The sequence below is a fragment of the Leptonychotes weddellii genome, chromosome 3 (genome assembly GCF_054177405.1).
Source record: "Leptonychotes weddellii isolate Sample4059 chromosome 3, ASM5417740v2, whole genome shotgun sequence".
In the NCBI taxonomy this organism is placed as follows: domain Eukaryota; kingdom Metazoa; phylum Chordata; class Mammalia; order Carnivora; family Phocidae; genus Leptonychotes; species Leptonychotes weddellii.
Window position 1 is genome coordinate 29,208,430 of NC_138371.1, and position 22,276 is coordinate 29,230,705.

At 35.9% G+C, this 22,276-nt stretch overlaps 2 protein-coding genes across 10 annotated transcripts in view; one reads left to right on the forward strand and one right to left on the reverse strand.

The window, feature by feature from the left end:
- The window catches only part of RAPH1 (Ras association (RalGDS/AF-6) and pleckstrin homology domains 1), a 112,461-nt gene that overhangs the window by 41,040 nt on the left and 49,145 nt on the right, over positions 1–22,276 (forward strand). For 5 of the 8 annotated variants that reach the window (XM_081813825.1, XM_081813824.1, XM_081813829.1 and 2 more), the window contains exons 5-8: positions 7,199–7,279; positions 12,308–12,382; positions 20,629–20,706; positions 21,156–21,315. In XM_081813825.1, the coding sequence (XP_081669951.1) occupies positions 7,199–7,279; positions 12,308–12,382; positions 20,629–20,706; positions 21,156–21,315 (394 nt within the window). The remainder of the gene's footprint in view (positions 1–7,198; positions 7,280–12,307; positions 12,383–20,628; positions 20,707–21,155; positions 21,316–22,276) is intronic. The other 3 variants (XM_081813826.1, XM_081813827.1, XM_081813828.1) reach the window with 3 other exon arrangements.
- Positions 7,249–22,276, reverse strand: part of ABI2 (abl interactor 2) — a 164,631-nt gene continuing 149,603 nt past the window's right edge. For both annotated transcript variants that reach the window (XM_081813850.1, XM_081813840.1), the window contains one exon: positions 7,249–7,808. In XM_081813850.1, coding sequence (XP_081669976.1) covers positions 7,789–7,808 — 20 coding nt within the window. In that variant the 3' untranslated portion in view covers positions 7,249–7,788. The remainder of the gene's footprint in view (positions 7,809–22,276) is intronic.

A 22,276-nucleotide genomic window follows, 5' to 3' on the forward strand; every position in this document is an offset into this window, starting at 1 on the left:
TAGTTCTGTGAGACTTGTTACAGAAAATTTTGCTACACATGTGCACACACATGCCATATCCTCTCAGAGGCCAAAACTTCCTACTCTTTTAGCTGATTCTCAGGGTATTTACCTCTCTGTCATTAAATCTATATTTATATTGCTATTTCTTTATATTTTTCCATTGTATGTGTTATCTACTGACTTCTCACTCTGGAAGATTAGGATATAGACAGCTCCTCTTTAGACAGCTCCTCTCCCTTCTCCTCTCATGCTCCCCTATCCTCCCAGTATATTTTGGTTGGTTACTGTTCAGTTTTTATATTATCATGACTATGTACATGCAGTTTGGTGCTAAACTATATGCTTTTATTACATTTTCTTTCTGGGCCATTACATTTTGCTTACCTGGAATTAGTAGTTGTCTTGAGATTTAAAAATAGGTTTTTTTATATGTTTATCACTGTTTCAATTCCAGACTTTCCCCCAGTTGATTCTCTTAGTTCAAACAAAATCAGTGTTTATTAATATCATCTTAAAATTCTTTGCTCTTTCATAGTCTTTGCTCTAGTATCATTCTTAAGTTTTTTCTCTCAGAAAAGTGTGAGCTTCTCCAGAGAAGATGGTTCTTTCATTCTCCTACATAGAGGGCGTATGTCGGCTGTGAGTGCTTTAGCAGCCCATTTGGGAAAGAAGGCTTGCAATGTAAGGTGGTCCTCAGTGTTCAGTATGTGAACTTCCATCTAATCCTTTTAGGTCAGGATTTCTCAACATTGACTACTAACATTTTGGCCAAATAATTCTTTGTTGTGGGAGCTATCTTGTGTATTGTAGGAAACTTAGCAGCATCACTGGCACCTATCCTATCCACAAATGCCAGTAGTACACATACCTCCCTCAGTTGTGACAACCAGACATTGCTGTATGTTCCCTGTAAGGGGAAAGTCCCCGCTCTGAGAATCACTGCTTTAAAACAGAAAGGATTATTAGCAAGTCTGAACCCCTTTTCTTCATGGGAAATGATTGTGGGTGTTTTCCTGCTCCTGGCGTTTTTTTTTTTTTAGTAGAAACTTGACTAATAAATATAGAATGTTTCCAGGTAATATTGTTTACTATAAACTGACCCCTGATTAGTGAGTGCATATGGACCAGGAAGACTGTGAGTGAACTTAGAAGCCTATGAATAGACACGGACCTTTGTTTCCTGGTGTGAAGTTTATCAGTTTTGTAAGTGAACATAAATACATCCCTTGAGGGTTCCTGGAACCTACACTCATTGGCTGTTAAAATGGACTGCTGGTTCCTGTGGAATATGAAGTTTCCCTAAGCCAGGGTGATTTCTGTACTTACCTACATGATTTCTGTCCCTTAGAATGGTGGGTCCAGAAAAGGCTCCTGGTGGCCTATATAGATCCTTTTTAAAGATAACATGTCTCATGCTAGCACACTTTGTCTATCTGTAGAACTAAGTGAACTTGGTCCCATGCTGTGGTCTTTTGGGTCCTGTGAGTGACTGTCAGTCTGAACCTGAGACCACTGTTGGTCTGTGAGTAAAGGAAGGAATCTGTTAATCAACTGCTTAAGTATGCTTTCAACCAGTCAGTCCTTCTGCTTTCATTCCCACCATCACTTCTATTGCTTCTGGAGACTTTTGAGGTTACATGATGTACATTGGGGTGCCCCTCTGCTTTTCTCCAGTGCTGGCTTTAACATTCAGCTTTCCTTGGGCCTACTAAGGTGGTTACCACTCAGCCATATCTAACATAATCTCCTTTTCCTGTCTGCAGTCTCTTGACATTGGAGTGCCCCAAGGTACAGTCCTGACTCCATTTCTATCTGTATCCACTCTTGTGAGCTTAAGCACTGACAACTCCCGCATTTTAATACCCTATTTCATTTATCTAAGACACACCTTTTCCCCACATTTTAATTCCTCTAAAACAATGGTTCTCAACTGGGAGCTATTTTGCCCCCCCAAAGGACATTTAGCAGTGTCTGGAGACATCTGTGGTTGTCACTGATTAAAGGGTGCTACTGACATCTAGTGGGTAGAGGCCAAGGGTACTGGTAAAACCCTCCAATGCACAGGTTAGCCACCACAACAAAGAATTATCTGACCCAAAGTTGTGCCTAAGTTGAGAGAGTATGTTTTAGAAACAGGTGGCATCTGTCACTGTCAGCGAGGTGGCAGTTCTGTGCGAAGTTTTCTTTTGACAGTTCCTGAAAAAGATCAAGAAAGTAGCAGCATTAAGTCATCTTAGATTCAAAGAAATACAGGTATCTTTTGCCAGTGTGCCTCTCCCCTGAACTCCGGGCTGACACATCCTATCTCTGATCAGTATCTCTATTTGGATGTCTAATAGGTAGCTCAAATTTAACTGGTCTAAAACCGAAGCCCTGGTCTTTTCTCCCAAACTCCTCCAAAGTCTTCTCCATCTCAGTTGATGGCTCTTCCATCCTTCCAGTGCATCAAACAAAATCCTTGGAGTCTTTGTCTACTTCTCTTTTTCTTTCCATTCCCATTCCAGTCCAGCAGCATATTCTGTTGCCTTTACCTTCAGAGTATATCCAGAATTTGATCACTTCTCACCACCTTCACGGACACCAAGCCAACATCATCTTGATGTAAATTTTTGCAATAGTCTCCCACCTGGCCATCCTATATTTACTTTCTCCTTAAGGGTCTACCATCCATACGGAAGCCAGAGTGGTCCTATTAAAAGTTAGTCAGATCTTGCCCCTCCTCTTTTCAAACCCAAAGACTTTGTATCTTACTATAAAACCAAAATCCCTGCAATGGCCTGCAGGTCCTTACAGGATTTGCTTTCCCGTTATCTCTGCTTCTGTTTTCCTTTCTTTCCTCCTTCTCTTAACTTTGCCAGTCATACTGCCTCCTAGTTCTTTGCCAGACATCTGAGCCTAGTTAGAAAAATTAGTTTGAGATTGGTACTGTTCTATCTTGGGGACATGGGTAGTTAAACTGCCCATCTAAAAATGAAATAACACTGTGGCTTATCTTTTTGTCTTGTTGCTCTCTGAAAGCGAACAGGGATAGGCACAGTACAATTTCACATCAGGAAGAGTAAATCTTTTTTCTCTGCCTTTCTCTTTCCTGACTTTTCTTGAAATACTGTTTTCAGGCACTTCACATATATTGTCTCATTTAAGCCTCCCACTATCCCTTTGGTAGGGGCATTTATTCCAAAGAAGAAATTAAGTAGGTCAAGTAACTGAGAAGCCTGTATTTGAATTACGAAACTACATTTGCCTCCCAGTTTTTATCAGTATCTTAAAATAAAGTGAAGCTGATTGTTAAAAAATGATTATTTCCTAAATGTTAAAGAATGTTTTAGTATAAAATATTTTCTGTGGATAAGCATAAAAATGGATTATAGAATAATTTTAGTATTCTTTTGAAGTCCATCAATGATGTTCATCTACTAAGTTTTTAAATTAGAATTCAGTGTGGTTGAAATAAATTCTAATAAGGTCTCTTTGTATCTTAACCAATGTGAGATAAATGTTGCAGCTGATTTCCTGGCATTGTTATGGTACTTTTATTCATGTTAACTGATAAAGCAATAGTTTTCAATTACGTAGAAGTTTGCAAATATAAATGGTAATTGCATGTTATAAATTTTATATAAAATAGGGTTCACTGATAAAAGGTTAATGTTAGCACATTCGTTTATATTTTCTGGTGAGATTTAAACTTTAATGATTCCTCTGAATTTGGAAATTTATACATGAAAATGTACTTTTAAAATGAAAATGCTTTTAAAAGCTATTATTGTAGGGGCGCCTGGGTGGCTCAGTCGTTAAGCGTCTGCCTTCGGCTCAGGTCATGATCCCAGGGTCCTGGGATTGAGCGCCGCATCAGGCTCCCTGCTCAGGGAGCCTGCTTCTCCCTCTCCCTGTTCCACTCCCCCTGCTTATGCTCTCTCTCGCTCTGTCAAATAAATAAAAAAACTTAAAAAAAAAAAAAAACTATTGTAGTTTATGGCAGATTCAAAAGGCTTTGTTGAATCTTTCTAATCCTTGATGGTTTTACTATAAATATTGTGATAGGAAAAAATTCCTTAATATCTGAGCTACTAAAACTTTTGAATGTTATAATTGTTTTCCTCATATTTATAGTTTTTTCTTAAATAAAATCTTTCATGGATATACCATTATAACTTGTGATATGCCAACAGCATATCATAGGTTCAATGCAATAAATTCTTCCAGTTCCTTCACTTTTCAGAACTATTTCAAGAATTAATGTGTGCAGAAATTTTGAGGTAGTGAAAAGTAAATAAGCAATTGTGTTTATTGTAGCACTGGGGTGGGGACCCCCACTGGCATTTAAGTCCTAAATTATTCTTAGCAAACAACTTTTTGGTCTGAAGTATTAACTGGATAAAAGCACAGGGCTTTCTCAAACTTTAAGAGGCCTACATATCTAAAAAGATTGGGATTATTAATTGACTTCTCAATGATCACAGTACATTTCTTTTAAAATTCTAATGGCTGTGTTGCTACATTTCACTGAAATTCACATGTACCCATATGGTGTTTAATTCCAGATGTCCCTGGCCTAGTGAGGTTAATAAATAGCAAAAAGAATGGGTATCAGATGAAAGAAGAGGTGAAGATTGAGTGAAAACCAGGATGAAAGTCTAGTTCTCACTCATCCTTTTCAAACACGCTACCTCAGTCGACATTGGCATATATGCTATGATTCTTGTTTTGTGTATTTCCTATTAATCTGTGTAATTTTTCTTCTCTGAAGAAATAAAAGATCTTCATTACTTGATTTTAGGTCTGTTGTTTTTATTTTGTGTGGTGGAGGGCTGGTAAAGGACCTTTTTTTGAACAAGAATAAAAATGGATTCATCTGTTTTTAAAATGAATAAGGACTATAAAACATAAAAAATAATTTTTTAAAAATTTAAATATTTTATTTATTTATTTGACAGAGAGACAGCAAGAGAGGGAACACAAGCAGAGGGAGTGGGAGAGGGAGAAGCAGGCTTCCCACTGAGCAGGGAGCCCGCCGCGGGGCTCGATCCCAGGACTCTGGGATCATGACCTGAGCCGAAGGCAGATGCTTAACGACGGAGAACGACGGAGCCACCCAGGCGTCCCTAAAAAAAAATTTTTTTTAAGATTTTATTTATTTGAGAGAGAGAGTGTGAGAGAGAGAGAACATGAGCGGGGTGAGGGGCAGAGGGAGAAGCACGCTGAGCAGGGAGCCCGATGACGATGCAGGGCTGGATCCCAGGACTCCCGGGATCATGACCTGAGCCAAAGGCAGACGCTTAACCAACTGAGCCACCCAGGTACCTAAAAGAAGTAATATTAAAAAGAATTCAGACATTTACTGGCTATATAATGGCTAGTAAAAGGAGAGAAGGGAAAAATAGAAAAATAATATTGAGCACTTACTCTGTGTTGGGCGTCGTGCTTAACGACATGCTGAATCTGCACAGTGTCTTGTGGAATAGATTCCATTACCTCCATTTTCACAATGGAAGGAACTTAGGCAGAGAGTGACTAAGTTCCCCAGGATTTGAACCCTGGCAGTCTGGTTTTAGAGCTCATACTGAAATACCATGCTGCTTCATCACAGAATTGAAGGAGAATCAAGACAAGGCTAGACTGGCCAGTGCTCTTAGATCCAGACCTAGAGACAGAACTACAAGGGTGGAAGAAAAAGGGCAAAGAGATTTATGCAGTAACATCCCCATCTTGTGGTGTTTTAGTATATTCCTACATGTATTAAAATTTAACAACTCTAAACTAGCTCTAATTTAAATGAATTGAGGCTTAAATGAAATTCAGATGAGGGCTGGTGGTTTCCCACTTTTGTAATAATAGTAATGTTATTCACTTAATTCTTATGGCAACTTTGGAGAAAATGCTGATATCACTCTATTTTACACATAAGAAAACAGGTTAAATAGTAAGCTTAGAGTCACATTGCCAGTAAATGGCTGAGCTGAGGCTCAAACCCAGTCCCTCCAGCCCTAAGGTCTGCGTTCTTTACCATCAGTGCTGTGCTCATTTTTAGTATTTGAGAAAAATGCACACATGTCAGTAAAGGATGAATGTAAATCTGTTTTATTGAAACACTAATGTGTGTTCACAGACCTCCACTTCTTTTTTCCAGTTGTAATCGAAGGTGTTAGCTATCAAGAGGAAGTGTTTTATTTTGTTCTTTGGTATAAGGCCATTTCTTGATTACAGTTTAGCTTCAGTGTGAGATCAGTGCTTTTCTATACACCTGCCATCCCCCACCCCCTTACACCAGCACAAGATTCTGGCTTGTAAATGGCACTTGATTCTAACATGTTACAGATTCAATTCAAGAAAATGGTGATCCATAACTAACTCTGCAGAGACTTTGGAGTTTTTGAGGGATTGTTGGAGAATTTGATAGCTTGATAACAAACAAAAGTCTTTGGAACTGAACATGTTTAGAGCAAAATTGATGTGTAGAATTGATCCCCAGATTCATTTTGAGGTAAAATTAGATTTGGGGGAGATTTTTTTTTTTTGTAGAAAAGTATTCAAATATTTTGTGGAAATGGAACCTAATATTAAATAAACTGTTTATATCATCCCATAATTCCTTTCCATCTTCAATAATGTAACAGCATTTAATCTTTGCACATGTACTATTTCTACTGTTTTTGTCACTTTGCCTACATTCATTTTTGGTGACGATGTGTTGAGTTTTAATAACTAATGTTCCATCATACTGTTTAATAACATGGTATATAGGTAGTCATCTCTTTTTTTTGAACACTTCAGATTTAGATTTTTTTTTTAAAAAATTAACCAATAAGCATTTGGAAATATGGGAGTTTGTGTGAGGTTGAGTCTACAGAGAATAGATTTTTAAAAAAAACTTGTTTTAAAATAATATGAAACTTTCAAAAAATGGAAAGAATAGTACAAAGAACTCATGAAACTCATTACTCAGATTCACTGATTTTTAGCATTTTGCAACATTTGCTTTATTGTTCTTTTTATATATACATTATCAAGGGGTTAGGATCATCTAGTTCTTTTTTATTTTTGCATAATATAATGAAAGATGCATGCAACTTTTCATTACTGTTTTGTTTCAACAATTCATTTCAGTGATCTTTGTCTCTTCTTGCATGATAATGAGACTGGCCCTTTTCCACCTTCTTTACCTATCATTTTCTTCCTTCCTGCATTTTCACAGCATGCTATTTCTCTGAGATGTTCCAGCAAGCAGGCCAAGCATCATATTGACTTCACAGAAGAGCAGGCTGAGCTGACACCTGTAAGTTCTGTAAACATGTCCATGGGACTACTTAAATAGCAGTGAAGAAGAATGCATTCTGTAGAACTCCTGATAATGAAACCTGGTCATAAACCTCAGGTTTTTTTAATAAAAATTAAACCAATTTTAAAAATAAACGAGCAGAAAACAAATGAGCAACTGTATGATACAGTACCATTGAATATTAATACTTACGGTAAGATTATATAGGTGGTAGCATATCTGATATAGAGAAATTGTGTATCGGAGCCTAAAACCGCGTGCTTTCTTTTCTATTCTGAAGCTAAGGGCTTTTGTAAATTTCTTAAGCTATTAACAAATTTAGCTGTTCTTCAGAATGGCGTTATCAAGTAGAATGACTCTTCTACACTGATGCTTCACTGAAAACCTAATTTCTTTCTTCAAAAATGTATCCTCTGGTCAGTGTTGACAAATCTGGGTGCTTCAGAGCTGTGCTGTTCCTCATGGTAGCCACTAGCCACTGTGGCTGTTAAGCACTTGGAATGTGGTTAATCCAAACTGAGAGGTGCTATAAAGATAAAATACAGCATGAATTTCAAAGACTTAGTATTTTAAAAATGTATATATCTCTTTAATATTTTTTATTGATTACTTTGTGAAATTATACTATTTGGATATTTTCAGGTAAATAAAAGATACTGATGTTTATTTTGCCTTTTTCTTTTTAATATGGTTACTAAAAAATTTTATATTTGTGTATTATATTCAGTTGGATGGTGCTGCTTCAGAATCATCTATGAACCATAAAAAACCCCCAAATTCCTGACCCCCACCCAGCTGAATCAGATTCCTTCCTTTGCCTGGTAATAACCCAGTAACCCAGTGAATTGATTTCACAGTTTACTAATAGGTTATATCCGGCATAGTGAAAAACACCTTTTTTTTTTTTTTTTAAAGATTTTATTTGTTTATTTGAGACAGAGAGAATGAGAGAGACAGAGAGCACATGAGAGGGGGGAGGGTCAGAGGGAGAAGCAGGCTCCCCGCCGAGCAGGGAGCCCGATGCGGGACTCGATCCCGGGACTCCAGGATCATGACCTGAGCCGAAGGCAGTCGCTTAACCAACTGAGCCACCCAGGCACCCAAAAAACACTTTTCTTACCTCACCTTCAACCCCTCCCTTACACTCTTCAGTATCAGCCATGCTTGCTCTAACACTTGCATTGTCATCGCTTATTTCACTTCCTAATCCTTTCAGTCCTGGTACCCCCATTTTATAACAATTTAAATCACTATCTTTGTCCCAAATGAAATTCATAAATAATCTAACCTACCAACGTATCTACTTTTTAAAACGAATTTAATGCTCTAATACCCATGATGGAGGAGAATAACCAAAAAGTAATTTATAATATATTTCAGTTTTTAAATGTTTGGCCACCACTGTAGTAAAAGACAGGATGACATAATCATACACCCACTTATAATTTGGATTTAAGACAAGTGAAAAGATCAGAAGGCATTTTTTACAGGGTAGAGAAAGCAGAAATATAGGTGGGCCTAGAACTAAAACATACTGTGACAAATAATAGCAGACAAAACATACCTGTATATGGTAATAGAAAAAAGCCTTAAACAAAATAGGGATAATGTGCTGAGACAATTTATAGACTCAAACAAAAGAAAATGGGGAAGTATAAAATTTTTACAAATGAATCTTACGTATAATTTTTTTAAGATTTTATTTATTGAGAGAGAAAGAGCATGAGTGGGGGGGTGGGGCATAGGGAGAAGCAGAGTCCCCCCCAGGCGCCCAAGTCTTACGTATAATTGTGACAAAACCATTCCCTATCTTACAACTTTGGATGAGGCCATGATAAAATGATTTTGATATTTATTTTTACAGTTTAGATTTCTCATTGTGCTGTAACTATTTTAAATAAGACATAGTAATGTGGAATATTTTTAAACCGTCTTTATTAATAAAGCTCAGGAATTCTTGCATTTTAGGTCTTTTTATTAACTTAGTAGTATTCGTTATTCTGTGAAAAAGAATTTCAGATGTCTTCTGTCATTTACTTGCATGTGACAGAATGCACATTGATGCTGCCAGTTTTGGTATTGGCAGCTCTTCAAGCTGGGTTTCTCTTGGTGAAATTATTTTCCAACATAATAACTCTTGGTAAATTCTGGACAAAAGAAATTGCAGGCTTCCCTCAATTTGTTTTACAGGGTAAATAAAGTGGAAGAGAGAAAGAAAATAAGCTAACAAACCAGTGAAATGGATTAAAAATAAGCCACTGACTTAGTGTTGTTAGTGGTGAATGAAAGAAAATGTAAGAAGGCCCTATTTAAATGAAGTGATGTGCATTTTTGTTATCAGCAACATGTTCCAAGACAGAAGGTTGATTTAAGGACATGCCCAAACCACTGTGTCCTTTGCTTTTCTCAGTCCTCCAGCTGCATACCACTCTTCTCATCCCTCTTGCATCTTTCTCCAGTAACAGATTCTCCCAACACCCTGGCCCCCTTTCTGAGGAATTCTAGAGCAATGTATGACTGGCACCATTAGGGGGAAGATAAATAAAGTAAGGCATTTATTGAAGGAAGGAGTTTGCTGCTTGTGGTTTCTAGGTTTTCATTTTTTCTGCTACAAATACCTATAGCTTAGGTAGAGGAAACATGCAGGCCTGGCTTCCCTCCCTGCTAGTGAGTAAGCCGTGAATAGCTACCTGACTGTCCCACACAAAATAATTTATCGTCATGTTCAGCTATTGTATGTGGTCTCATTGTTTTAGATGTGGATTATTTTTGGTACACTAGCTATAATAATATAATTATCTCTTTTATTTTAGGCTGTTTAAACCTTTTAATATTTTTAAATGGATAACTTCTACTTCTGAGTCTTTAAACAAATACAGTTAGATATCATTGTTTCTTGCTGATCAGATCACGGATTTTTTTTTTTTTAGTGTTTGAAGTCTTGAGGTGATCTGAGTTTGAGGACTAATTGAGTAAATCTCATAAGATTTTTAAGTTTAAACTTTAATGTCTAGAATTACATTTACTAAAAAAAGTTTGTTTTCATGGCCTGAAGCATATTTTTTTTTTTAGAATTTAGGTATTTTACTTATTTGGGGGATCTTTTCCTGAGAAACTAATCTTTGAGTAAGATAAAGGAAACAAGAGTAGGGTTTTTATAAATTATTTCCTATGTATTTTACATATTTGTGTAAGAATACACTTGTTCCCATTACATGTGAATAGCAAAAAATGAACGGGAATAAGAGCAATAAAAGTTAAAGTTGCTCTTTTTAATTGTCCTTCCCAGTTTTCTCCCTGGTCTTAGCTGATTGTTAACCTCAAATTAAATTGAAGTTTTAGAAATTTCTCTTGCCTCTTGTCTTTTGGATAAGCCAACTAATCTTTACCTTCAGGAGGATTATACCATTTAGGTAAATGAGGACCTAGAGATAATTGTCTCTGTTCTTGTTATTGTTTGACCCTGTTAGTGCGGATCTTGATGAATCTGTCCAATTTTTTTTAACCTTAGTTTTTTTTCTTTGTTTTGGGGTTTTTTTGTGTGTTTTTTTTTTTTTTTCTTGCAGGAGTGGGTGAAAAGGGCAGGTATGCTTATAAGGTTCATCTTGTATTTAAAAAAAGAAAAAAATACATAGGCAATGAAATACTATATAGTAAACTCAACATACTGTAGATATGAGCAAAGATTAGTATTCTTTAACAGTGTTTCTAATCTTGAAGTAGTGTGTTTTATTATCTGTGACAGTGAACTTTCTAAGAGTGGGTACTGCTCTAATATTTCTTTCCAAAGAACTTTTTTCTTAAGAATAACTTGATAAATAGTTAGATATATAAAATATAACGTCATAGAATATTTTCTATAACTCCACTCAGCTGCACCAATGTATTTTATTTTTTTAAGATTTATTTATTTATTTTAGGTGGGGGGGGAGGGGCAGAGGGAGAGGGAAAGAGAGTGCCAAGCAGACTCCACACTGAGCACAGAGCCCGTGTGGAGGCTCAGTCCCAAGACCCTGAGATCAGGATCCCAACCAAAACCAAGAGTGGGATGCTCAACCGAATGCGCCACCCTGCACCCCCACCAATGTATTGTTTTAAATGGTGGTTAGTAATTACACAGCATTAAAAAATAGATGCTAATTCAGAATTATTTACGGACAGGCAAGTCTAAATTACATTTATATGGAAACAGCTCTAATTTATACTCTTGTGAGTTTAAATACAGTTGCATAAACTTACCTTGAACACATTACTAAAAAGTTATTAAGGGGGAAGAGGATAGTTAGGGCCTTTGTTATTCACAAATCATTTTTATGAAAATATATTAATTGCTTGAATCAGTTTAGTCAATTTAAAGGAACTATAATATTTTGTTCATGTCATTTGTTTGCTATGTAACTCCTTTACTGTGCCATATAATCTTACTAGTATTCTGATATAATGAGTGAATTAATAAGATTTTACTGAAAACAGATGATACCCATTAGGCAAAATATTTATGGACATTTTTTCTCTTGGTGTAGCTATCATTGAATTGATCAGAAATACTTGCAGAGTCTTTAAAAATGTTTTTAAAAGTCTTATTCTGTTTTCACAAGAATATACTACTTAAAGCTATATAGGTCTTTATAGGCTTTGATAAGAGGAAGGAATATGTTTAGTCATTGGTCTTCGACACCTGTTTATCTGTGCTGTGCGCACAGTACTCAACAAACATTGCCCTAGAAGACAGTCTGGCTCTGTGATCTATGCAGTGCATGATCCATTTTTGCAGAGTGAGGGACTGGCACGAGTCAGCTAGGGCATGCCTATTGGCATAGAGGGTGTCTGTCTCCCCATCCTTTTCTTTCTTTTTTTTGTTTTTTGTTTTTAGTAAAGTTTTCTTATGAACACATTTCACTGTAGGAAAAAGATGTGAGATTAATGATAGAGAATCATTCTTTGTCTACTTTATATTTTAAACACATAAAACCTCCACTGACTTCTGTTGCCTTTTTTGTTTTTCTCTCTCTTTTTCTGCACAAGCACTCCTATCTGGACAGGGAAACCTCCCTTCTTCTGAGAAACATTGCAGGAAAACCTTCTCATTTGCTGACCAAGGTGATACTTCTTCTTTCCACCTGCATGTAAATATTTGTTGTCTTTCAGGTAGAATATAATTTCTGGTTTTGATTGTGTTCTCAGATTTCTCAGATTGTGCTTTCTTATTTCAGCATCTTTGTTGTTATAGTTATTTTTTTTCTTACTGAAGGTAATTATTTACTGATCTTAATGACTTAATATTCTACCCTCAATATCAGAAAATATTGAAAATATTGTAAATACCTGACCATCTTCCTGAGTACGTTGCACTTTTTCTAAGTTTAACATTTTACTTCATTTTAAAGTCTAAAAACTTTGCTTTAATTTTAACTTTTATTACTAGAGGTTATCTATCCATGGTGTTTCTTTAACAGATTTTGTTTTCTAATTCTTGTTTATATTATAAACACCTTGTTTAATTAAAACATTTATTTATATAAACAGAATCTTACTTTACATTAGCTTAATCAAATTGGAAGAGAAGGCTGCAATTTTAATTTCTCAGTTCCCTGCCCTCAGAATGGTTTGAATCAGTCTAACTGGATTTTCATTGGGCTAATATTTTAGATCAATTTAAAATCCTTTAGCCATTGTCATTATTAACCAAGGAATAACAGAATAGGGAAGGTGAATAGATTTTGACCTCCTTTATAGTCATGTTTTTATTTCATTATCTTATTTAAATAATGTTAAATTCAAGAATATCAGACTTGGTTATAGATCGTTTCTTTGGAATATGATGGTGGTTATGGGTAATGTCTCTAAGTTATTATTGTGTATGAGGGTTTTCTTTTTATTACTACGTTTTAAATTTGTGAAAGGGGCTAATAAGGCTATAATTAAAATCTCCCTGAGAAGCAGCTCAAAGAGAAAGACCCAAGAGTCATCAGTAAAACCCTTTCTCTTGCTTGAGTTTCTCTTTAAAGTAGATCTAGGAATGGGGTAGAAACAATTTAAGATTAGGGAAATGTAGAAGTCTAAGTGGATAATAGCCATTATATACTTTATAACCATAGAAAGTTCTTTCCTTTTCCTCAGCTCCTCCTCTGTTCACTCTTTCCCTGCAATCTACACTCATAACTTCAAATAGGATCTCTCTTCTAGATCAGATCTCTCTACCTAAGAGCAACATATTTCCAGGTCGCTGTCAGGTATTTCTTGGAAGATTACCAGCATTTTACCAGCACCTCCAGTCCCACAGATCTCTAGCTACACTCACCCTGCTGCCTCACAATTTATATCCTTCTTTTGACATTGCTGTTTCTGTTCAGAATGCTACGACTTTCCCGGTTACCAAGGTGTGAGCCTTCTACCCTCCATGCTGCCTTCTTTCTTCTCAGTTATTAAAGCTCTAGTGGAGAATTTGCAGGATTAAGTTCACCCATCCATTTTGTTCCCATTGCCGCCACCCTAAAATAGGCTCCTAATCTCTTATCAGCTACTACACTGGTCTCTTCATTCTTGCCTCTCCTTTCTCCAGTCCATTTTGTACACTGCTCTCAAATGTAATATTTTACCCTTTCCATTTTTTATTTATTGAACAAATATTTGTTGAGTCATGTACTATCCTGGAGCTGGGATTATAACTTTGTATAAAATGGACATATTACCCCCCCCCCGCCCCCCAGGAGCTCACAGTCTGCTTGGGAAGATAGATAAAAAATATTAATAGGCAAGTATAAACAAATTCTAAATCATGTTAAGTGCTGTGGAGGAAGCAAAGGTAAAGCATTAGAGAATACTGGGGAGAGTATTGGGGGTACATTTCCTTTAGATAAGATCAGAAAAGGCCCTTCTAAGGGGGCGCCATTTAACCTAAAGATTGAAGGATGAAAAGCCAGCTTGAGGGTGCGGGTTAGTGTTCCCTGTAGGTAGGCCCAGGGAGAAGAGTTTGGCAGGTTTGAGAAGCTAAAAAAAGGCTCTGTTGCTGGAGCCACAGTAGTTGAATGAAGATAGGAGTGAGTGTCTTGATTCGAGTTTGGAGAAGTAGGCAGGAACCAGATTGTTCAAGGCATGCTAAGGAGTTCGTATTTTTTCCTAAATGTAGTGGCAAACTGTTGAAGAGAATAACTTCGTCCATTCAGCAGGTATTTCCTGAATACCTACTATGTTCACAACCCTGGAGATGTAGCAGGGAACAGTACAAAGTTCCTACCACAGGGAGGTTATTCTGTGCAAGTTATGGATAAATGCAGTCCGTAACTTCTCGTCTCCCTGTGCCCAAGAGACAGTAGTGCCAACTGCAGCGTCAGAGCCATCTCTGCTTGCATCCGCTCTTCTCCCATTACCCAAGTGTTGGAATTGCTGGCGTGTGTAGCCAACATCTGGCTCCAGCTTCCTCCTACATACTACCCTGCTTACATACAAGAAATTTGAGCAGGAATGTGATTCACTCGTGTAGAACCTAAACATTTAGGCTGGAGTGGGGCGTGGAGTCAGGGAGGTAGCAGAAATTCCTAGATAACCCAAGTTGCAGGAGCCTCTCAATGTCAGGGCCATCAATACCAGAGCACTTGGCTGTTTTGAAACAAAAATGGGTTTACACATCTTGCGTGCCCCCATGTGGCAGTCTGGCACCCCTTACCCAAAAAGCATGGTACCCCAGTTACCCACCTCTGATACACACTTTTCCAAACTAAGACATTGTAACACCCGGTAGTTAGTACACGGTAGAATGAACATAGTAGCACTGTGCTTAGGCCAAAGCAGCAAAAGGATATTTTGTTTCGTGTTTTTTTTTCCATCATAAATCCAGTTGTCACTATACCACTGTTAATGAAATAACTATCCCACATACAGCTCTGAGCTGGGAACATCTGCAAAAATAATGCCAACCAGTTTTTATAGGAATGGCATTAGTACCGTAAATGGGTGCAGTGGGCAAAGGACATATTGCTGATCTGATGCCGTTAAATCTCTGGGTACTGTTCTAAATGCCTTCCCTAATCTCATCTAACAGTGCATTTTTTGTCACTCTTCACTCCTCTACCCTGCTTTATTTTTTTCTGTAGGACTTATCCCTGACTGACTAACCACACATCTATTTCTTTATTGTCTTGTCTCTTATTTTAAAGGTAAGCTCCTTGAAAGCAGGAACTCTATCCCCTGCAGTCAGACCCAAGCCTGCACAGTCTCAACAAACATCTGTCACAGAATGGTCCTTTAGTGACCTTCAAGAACTGTTGTAATGTTAACCACCATTTTTCTTTGCTTCAGAGAAGTTATAAAAGTGCTGTTACATTACTATAAGTCTTTCATTTTTGACAAGTAGTTTTTACTTACTGCTAGTGGAGAGAGCAAGTAGTTAGTCATTGGGTAACTGCCTGTTTGATCTTAGAAAGGTTAGTCTTTCTGAGACTTAATCAGTACAATGTATAATAGTGATATATTGGCCTTGCATTATTGAGAATTAAATGAGATACCGTGTGGCAGGTTTTAGGTGTTCAGTTGATGTTAGTTCTCTTCTCAGTGAAAGTCTATCAATGTCAGGGAAGTAAAGTAGTTGTTACTGTTACTATTCTGGCTCTAAGTAATTTTATAGAGTAGAGCATTTCATGGGCGGTGAACTTACCACTCCAAGTTTTCTTTGAACCTTTTTAAATTTATCTAATTTTTTTTATTGCTGTAAAGTGTGAAATAAACTAGATCCTAAAGAAACTGCTAATTCCTTTTGAGCCCCTTAATTTCAACTGGATTTGTTCTGAACCTACGAAGCCTTAATAATTTTTTAGTTGAAGGAATTCACTGGCCATCTCTTAGCAACTGTCACTCTTCCTGTCAGTATTCTGATTTTTACACTCAAGAGAATGCTTTAACACTTTGTAACCACAGCATTCCCTTTCATTTAATCCTAAAATCTTCACTGAGTTTTTGTTCTTTATGTAAATTTGAGGAGGCTTGGCATTTGATGGTTATTGATAGCCGCACAGGAGTTTTTCAGGTAGAAAATGGGTTGTCTTTTGCTCTTTTAAGAGACAGGGTAGAAGACAAAGTTGTTATATGTGTAAGATATCTTTTACTTATGTTGAGGATGGCTGTGGGACAAACAACGTGAAGAAAGGGATAGTCAGAAGATAAGGGGGCAGAAGGCTTAAGACCGGAGGTTGTCTGCATTAGCAAAAAGAGGAGAACATGAGATGAATAAAGCTTTGTTCATTGTATTGAAATTAGGCTGCAGACATTGAACATAGATTTACATTGCCTTTATAAGTAAACTATCAGATGTCTTCTTCCTGTATAGTCTAATCACATCAGCAAAGATTTATTGATCTTTCCTATATTGCGTACTTTATGAGCTTAAAACAATTTCTTCCTCCCCCTAGGTTGTAATGGTTAAAAGTAAAGATATGAATATACCATGGTAATGTAGGTAAAAATCAAACTTTCTGAGGAAGAGGTTATGGAAACATAAAATACTATGAATCTTGCAATTTGATATAAGTATTTTTATTTTCAGTTTTGCTCCAGTGATGATATTCAGACTCTAAAAGTAAGAGGTATCTTGATCAGTTGTTTCTTCAAAAAGCTTCTAGCAAGGATCATCCTTGTTAATAAACTGGAGAAGAATAAACCAAAATTTGCCTAGGTTGAAATTAAGCACAGAGCTCCTAAATTTGAATTTTATACAGTTTTAAAACAGATCAATTTATGTAGTTATTAAAGAGTAGTATTTTGAGCAAATGGAAGAGCTAAATTTGGATGTTAAAATAGCCCCACCTAGGTGCTTTACAAAAAGATGGTTTCTTATTGATGGCTAGGAAATCTAATTTGTTTAACGTATGTTAAATGGTTCCACTGAATCTCGTTTCTTTTATCCTTTCTTCCACCGTGTCAGTATTTTTCCTGTTAGCCTGTAGAACAGAAACTTAGTTTAAACTAATCTTACAATTAAATGCCTTTTATATCAGTCCTTCAAAAGATAGCGCTGGTTGTGTTCTGTTGTATTTGGCAAATAATATTACACTAAAATGGGAGTATGAAAATACTATTTTTATATTTATAACCAATATCAGAATGTAATATTTAAATTTGTATATTCTTTTTTAACAATAAACTTTATTTTTTTAGAGCAGTTTTAGATTCACAGTAAATTTGAGGGGAAGGTACAAAGATTTCCCTTATACTACCTGCCCCCACACATGTATAGCCTCCCTATAATCAATATCCCCCACCAGAGTGGTTCATTTGATACAACTGATGAACTTTGTTGACACATCATTATCACCCCGAGTCCATAGTTTACATTAGAGTTCCCTCTTCATGTTGTACATCCCGTGGATTTCAACAAATGTGTTAAGGACATGTATCTACCATTGTAGTATCATACAGAATAGCTTCACTCTTACAAAAGTGCTGTGTTCCACCTATTCATCCCTCCTCCTCCCCAACCCCTAGCAACCACTAATCTTTTTTTTTTTAAGTTTTTATTTATTTATTTGAGAGAGAGAGTGAGAGAGAGAAAGAGCACGAGAGGGGGGAGCGGGAGAGGGAGAAGCAGACTCCCTGCTGAGCAGGGAGCCCGATGCGGGACTCGATCCTGGGACTCCAGGATCATGACCTGAGCCGAAGGCAGTCGCTTAACCAACTGAGCCACCCAGGCGCCCCCAACCACTGATCTTTTTACCTTCTCCATAGTTTTGCCTTTTTCAGAATGTCATATTGTTGGGATCATATAGTATGCAGCCTTTTCAGATTGGCTTCATTCACTTAGTAATGTGCATTTAAGTTTCCTCAATGTCTTTCCATGGCTTGATCATTTCTTTGTAGCATTGAGTAATATTCCATTGGCTGGATGTAGCACAGTTTACGCATTCACCTACTGAAGGCTATCTGGGTTGCTTCTAAGTTTTAGCAGTTATAAAGCTGCTAATAAAAATATAAATAAATAAATAAATAAATAATGCTGCTAGAAGCACCTGTGTGCAGATTTTTGGATGGAGGTAAGTTTTCACCTCATTTGGATAGGTACTAAGGAGCATTACTGGATCATATTGTAAGAGCACGTTTAGTTTTATAAGAAACGGCCAAACTATATTCCAAAGTGGCTCTACCATTTTGCGTTCCCACCAGCAATGTACGTGAGTTCTTGTTGATCCTCTACTTCACCAGCATTTGATGTTTTCGGTGTTTTGGATTTTGGCCATTTTAATAGGCTGTATAGTGATAATCTCATTTTAATGTGGTGTTCCCTAAAGACATATGATATTGAGCATCTTTTCATGGGCTTATTTGCTATCTGTGTATCTTCTTTGCTGAGTTGTCTGTTCATGTCTTTTAGAACACCCTTTTTTTATTGGATTGTTCATTTTCTTGAGTTTTTTTTTTAACTTCTGCAGAATAATTATAAAAGAACTTGGCCTTTTAGAAGTCCATGTTTATATTCCAAATACACAAAGCATTGATTTTATGTATCAGTCTTTCCTTATCAGACTTTAAGATTTAAATTTGCTTTTCAGAGACATGAAGTAAAACTTGAAAATATGCCTTGGTAAATTTGTCCTCTCTGTAACAGTCATTCATACTAATACAAAGATGTGGCAAATGAGCCATGAGAAACAGAAGATCATTATCCCATTGAGAAAACATTCATAAAGCTCCTGCTTCCCTCTTTCTCTTCCAAAAAAAACCTGTCAGCTGGTTTCATGAAACCACTGGGAAATGGTAGTATTCAAAATTCCTTTCTAGAGTATGTGCTATACTCATCAGAAACACAGGGTTTGGTAATTTAACTAACAATGATTTGTTTATCTAAGACACATTATTCCAGAAACTGAGAGTTTTAATGACAGTAGTGTAGTTTTCTCATTGTACAGCCTGCATTAAAAAGAAAAAAATAACTTCTTAAAATACATAGGAACATATTTTATAATTATGTTGTTTATTTGCATAAAGGCAGGGATACAATGATTTGATCTTTTAATCAAATGACTATATCTATAATAGTCTAAGAATCAAGTCTTATCTTACCCCCTCCATTGTTAAAATAAAGTTCTTTGTTCTCTAATTGGGTTTACAGATAGTATTTCCACACCTTGGTTATTATGTTAATTCACTGGCTCCTGTCATTGAAAAGGATCCGATTTCTGGCAAACAAGCCCACTGTCTTCTCTAACTACTGTTTTCTCTGTTCTACGGAGTAGTAACTACTAAGCTTGAAATGAGGGAAGATAGCCTAGAGTATGAAATGGATGGTTTTTAATCATAATCCAGAGCAGATAAAATTGGCTGATATAACTAGGTCTTTGTTGTAAGTCTTATATTAAATATAGGAATATATAAGATGGCAGTGTGTATTTTCCTTAGATATTTTCCAGAGTAATCAAAAGCTTAGAGTTAGAAAGTAATCCTTCATAAAAAGCGAAGATTTACTTACATGAGTTTTTTTCAACTGGAGATTAAGGCTACAGTGTACAATGGCCTATTGCTGGAAAGTACAAGTAAGTACCGGTATTACAATACTCTATGTTATTTTAGGAAAAAATAAATGGTATGACTATAATTATAGTTCTTGATAATTTTATTACTACTTATAATCTAAATTTTATAAAGAAGTCACTAGAAATTAAATATTTGGAAAATTATATTTAGCATTTTAAAAATTTCATCAGTGAATTAATAGAAACAAATTTGAGTTTACTAACATGAGACATTGATTATATTGTGTACTTTTCAAAACAGAATGAAACCTAGAGTATAATGCATCCTCCTTTGTTTGCATTGGTATATTGATGAGAACATACGTATTTTTTTTTTAAGGATTTTTATGTGGTTGCAAAGAAATAAATTGATACTGTTTTTTGCTGTTTTATGGTGATGATACATTTTCAGTATAACAGAACAAAACATTAGTATGCAAAAGATTGCTCATACTTCAGAGGCGGGTATAAATTCAGAGTCAAGGGACTGTGCAGGTATGGCAAACGGGATATACACTCCTGTTTCTTCTGTCTGAAATTCATCTGCTTCAGATTGACAGAATCAAACTCATTAATTTGCTATATCACAGATTTCTTTTTCTCTAAAAGATGGAATCTGGTCTCTTAATATAAGAGATCTTCAAGTCTGCATCTTAAAAATGTTCCTTTGTGTACTATGTCTGTTCTCACTTTGTGAACAGGGTTATTTTTTTAAATGTGCTCTATGTAAGTATGTGAAGTTATGTTCTTACTGAAATTCAATACTGGCAACATCCTTAAGATAAAAAGAGTTTTCAAAAATTCTCATTATTTTAGCATTAGTTTATCTGCAGTGCTTTGTGTTCACAGGAAGAACAGGCAGCAAAATTGAAAGCTGAGAAGATCAGAGTTGCCCTGGAGAAAATTAAAGAGGCACAAGTGAAAAAGGTGATATTTGGGCTTTTTCCTTGTTTGGGATTTTTTTTATCAGTTTTTTTCTATCAGATTTATAAAGAATTGCCTTGTTTATATAACATACCTTAAAGATACAGAGAGGTAGAGGGATATTTCTTCCTAATATATTTTTCGTATATGTTTTTTGTAGATAAAATGTTATTATAAAGAAGTAACTTTGTTTTAAATTTTCCTAAAAAAGTAAAACAAAACAGTCTTATTATAATCTTACCTGTTATTATAATTTTAAAAATGCTTTCAATTTGTTTAGGTAGGTTATTTGATACCTAATTTTAGAATATCCTTCTTGCATAATAAAGTCATTTTTTGTGTTTTATATTTAACTAAGAACAACATTACTCAGAAGATGACTTGATATTGGAAGAAATTTCTAGAATGCCTAGTTTTTGGTTTGTATTTAATTTCCTTTTTACCTGTTATAGTTGGTGATTAGAGTCCACATGTCTGACGATAGTTCTAAAACAATGATGGTGGATGAGAGGCAGACAGTGAGACAAGTGCTGGATAACCTAATGGACAAATCCCACTGCGGTTATAGTTTAGACTGGTCGCTGGTAGAAACCATCTCTGAATTACAAATGGGTTAGTAATCTAATTGCTTTATTTACTTTTTAATTTCTATGCAATCCTAACAGTTTTCATGTTAACTAAAGCACCTTGAGTCATCTTTTTTTTCCTGTATATAGCCTTAGCTTTTTACGTTGTCTTTTTTTTCCTCCAAGTATTTTGAGATTTCTTTGGATACAAGATCATTTCCAGTTCACTTCAGATTGTCTTATGGCTAAAACAGTTTTTTTTTTAAAGTAACAAAATACTTTTTCCCTTCAAATAACTGCATAGACAGACACATTTACTAAGACCATCCTATTTATTCACATTTGTTCTGAATTTCTTATACCAGCATTTGACTTTTAGGGAAAACATAAAGCCTATCTTTTTTATTTTTAGCTAGATGTACTAAATCTTAATTTCCTATGATTTATAGTTTAGTGTGGTGTTTTCTTTTTCTTTTTTTTTTTTTTTATTTATTTGAGAGAGAGAATGAGAGAGAGAGAGCATGAGAGGGGGGAGGGTCAGAGGGAGAAGCAAACTCCCTGCTGAGCAGGGAGCCCGACGCGGGACTCGATCCCAGGACTCCATCCCAGGACTCCAGGATCATGACCTGAGCCAAAGGCAGTGGCTTAACCAACTGAGCCACCCAGGCGTCCCAGTGTGGTGTTTTCTAATTTTAAAAATTCCTCATTTTTAATGCCATCATTGACTCTTAAAGTTTTCTTTTTATAATATTGTGTGATTATAGCAACCTGGCAATTATTATTTTATTAGGTATTATTGAATCAGTAATCAATTTCAACTTTATATTTTAATTTAAAAAGTATTTGCATTGCTCTTAGTACCTATTTAAATATTTCACAGTGGTTTCCAGAGAAATAAAAATTTGATAACCCTTTTGTGTCAGAATGCACAAACATAGCTCCCAAAACTAAAACATAAGTTATTAGTTTATTAACATGTATAAAATGTATTCTAATAATACTCATAA